Consider the following 1142-nt stretch of genomic DNA (forward strand, 5'->3'; position numbering starts at 1 on the left):
GCCATGCGCTTGAACACGGCCGTGCTACATCACCAGCAGCAGAGCTCCCAGTGGCTGCTACGCTAGAAAAAGAGGAGTCTTCCCACTCCTCTCTTCTGTCCACTCCTCACTCCAGGTCATCGCAGCAATGCTCTACTGAGAGCGAATATGCACTGAACAGAAGGCAGCTCATGATCATGTAAAAACAACCCCAAAACAGTGACAGCCGGGTTAGGAAAAAATGATGATACCAGTAAAGGACACTGCTGCGAGACCCGAGGCAGGCGGTGTCGTCAGTGCCTCTAGCAGCACGCCCAGCCCGGCGGGGATGTCTCCTTTATGTTAATGTAATCCCCGCTCCCAGAAGCAGAGGAACTTCCATCACCAGTGGACGAGGACATCATCTTTTCAATCAGGACTCTAGGAGACAAACACAGGACAGTTTGGTTTGGGATTTTTGTCTTTAAACAAGCAGCACTGAGCCAGTTTTTCAGCAGTACAAAAAAGGAGCAGCGGTTCATTCTAGAGGGACACAAAACTCCAGAACTTTAAGGACTAAACCACCATGTTAAGGAACCTCATGGCCCTGACAACCGCATCGCTGCTATTGCCTGGCAGCTTCAGAGGACGCTGCACTGACTGGGTAACTCACGACACCCACTGCAACCACGTCGCCTTGGCTCCAGTTTAGGACTGGGACACAGCAGCCGGCTTCCTAAGTACCAACCTCAAGATCAGGTGTGAGTTCCCAGTCTCAGACCTTTCAGAAAAGGCCAAATTCTCCATCACAGGACTTGGGCATCACAAAATAATTTCCAATATCTGCACAAGAAGTCGCATCCTCCTGGTAGAGGCCAGCATAGGAAAAAGCATCCCTGGTATTGGTCAAAGAACTTCTGTTTCCAAAAGCACGTCAGAGCTTAACCAAGGAGAGAAAAACTTCTGACCTTTCCAAATTCAGTTTCCCTTTGGGAGATTTACATGCGTGTTACTGCTGCCATTTGCTCCTCAGGGACAGCACCTCCCCTGGCCCCAGCAGTGGCCGTGTCTGAAGGAGGGCCCTAACTCTGTGTCATCGTGCCTACCTCATGGCCTCATTGATGTTCTTGTTTTCCTTGACAGACGTCTCCACCCAACCAGAAAAGCCATTTTCTTTGCTGAAC

General features: G+C 50.4%; 1 protein-coding gene across 1 annotated transcript in view; it reads right to left on the minus strand.

Moving 5' to 3' along the window:
• Positions 1-281: 281 nt before the first annotated feature.
• Positions 282-1142, minus strand: part of RAB29 (RAB29, member RAS oncogene family) — a 3725-nt gene continuing 2864 nt past the window's right edge. Inside the window, 2 exon segments of the mRNA XM_010179357.1 lie at positions 282-399; positions 1065-1142. The exon segment at positions 1065-1142 is cut by the window's right edge and continues 14 nt beyond it. Coding sequence (XP_010177659.1) covers positions 282-399; positions 1065-1142 — 196 coding nt within the window.

Source organism: Mesitornis unicolor, unplaced genomic scaffold (genome assembly GCF_000695765.1).
Source record: "Mesitornis unicolor isolate BGI_N332 unplaced genomic scaffold, ASM69576v1 scaffold52302, whole genome shotgun sequence".
Lineage (NCBI taxonomy): Eukaryota > Metazoa > Chordata > Aves > Mesitornithiformes > Mesitornithidae > Mesitornis > Mesitornis unicolor.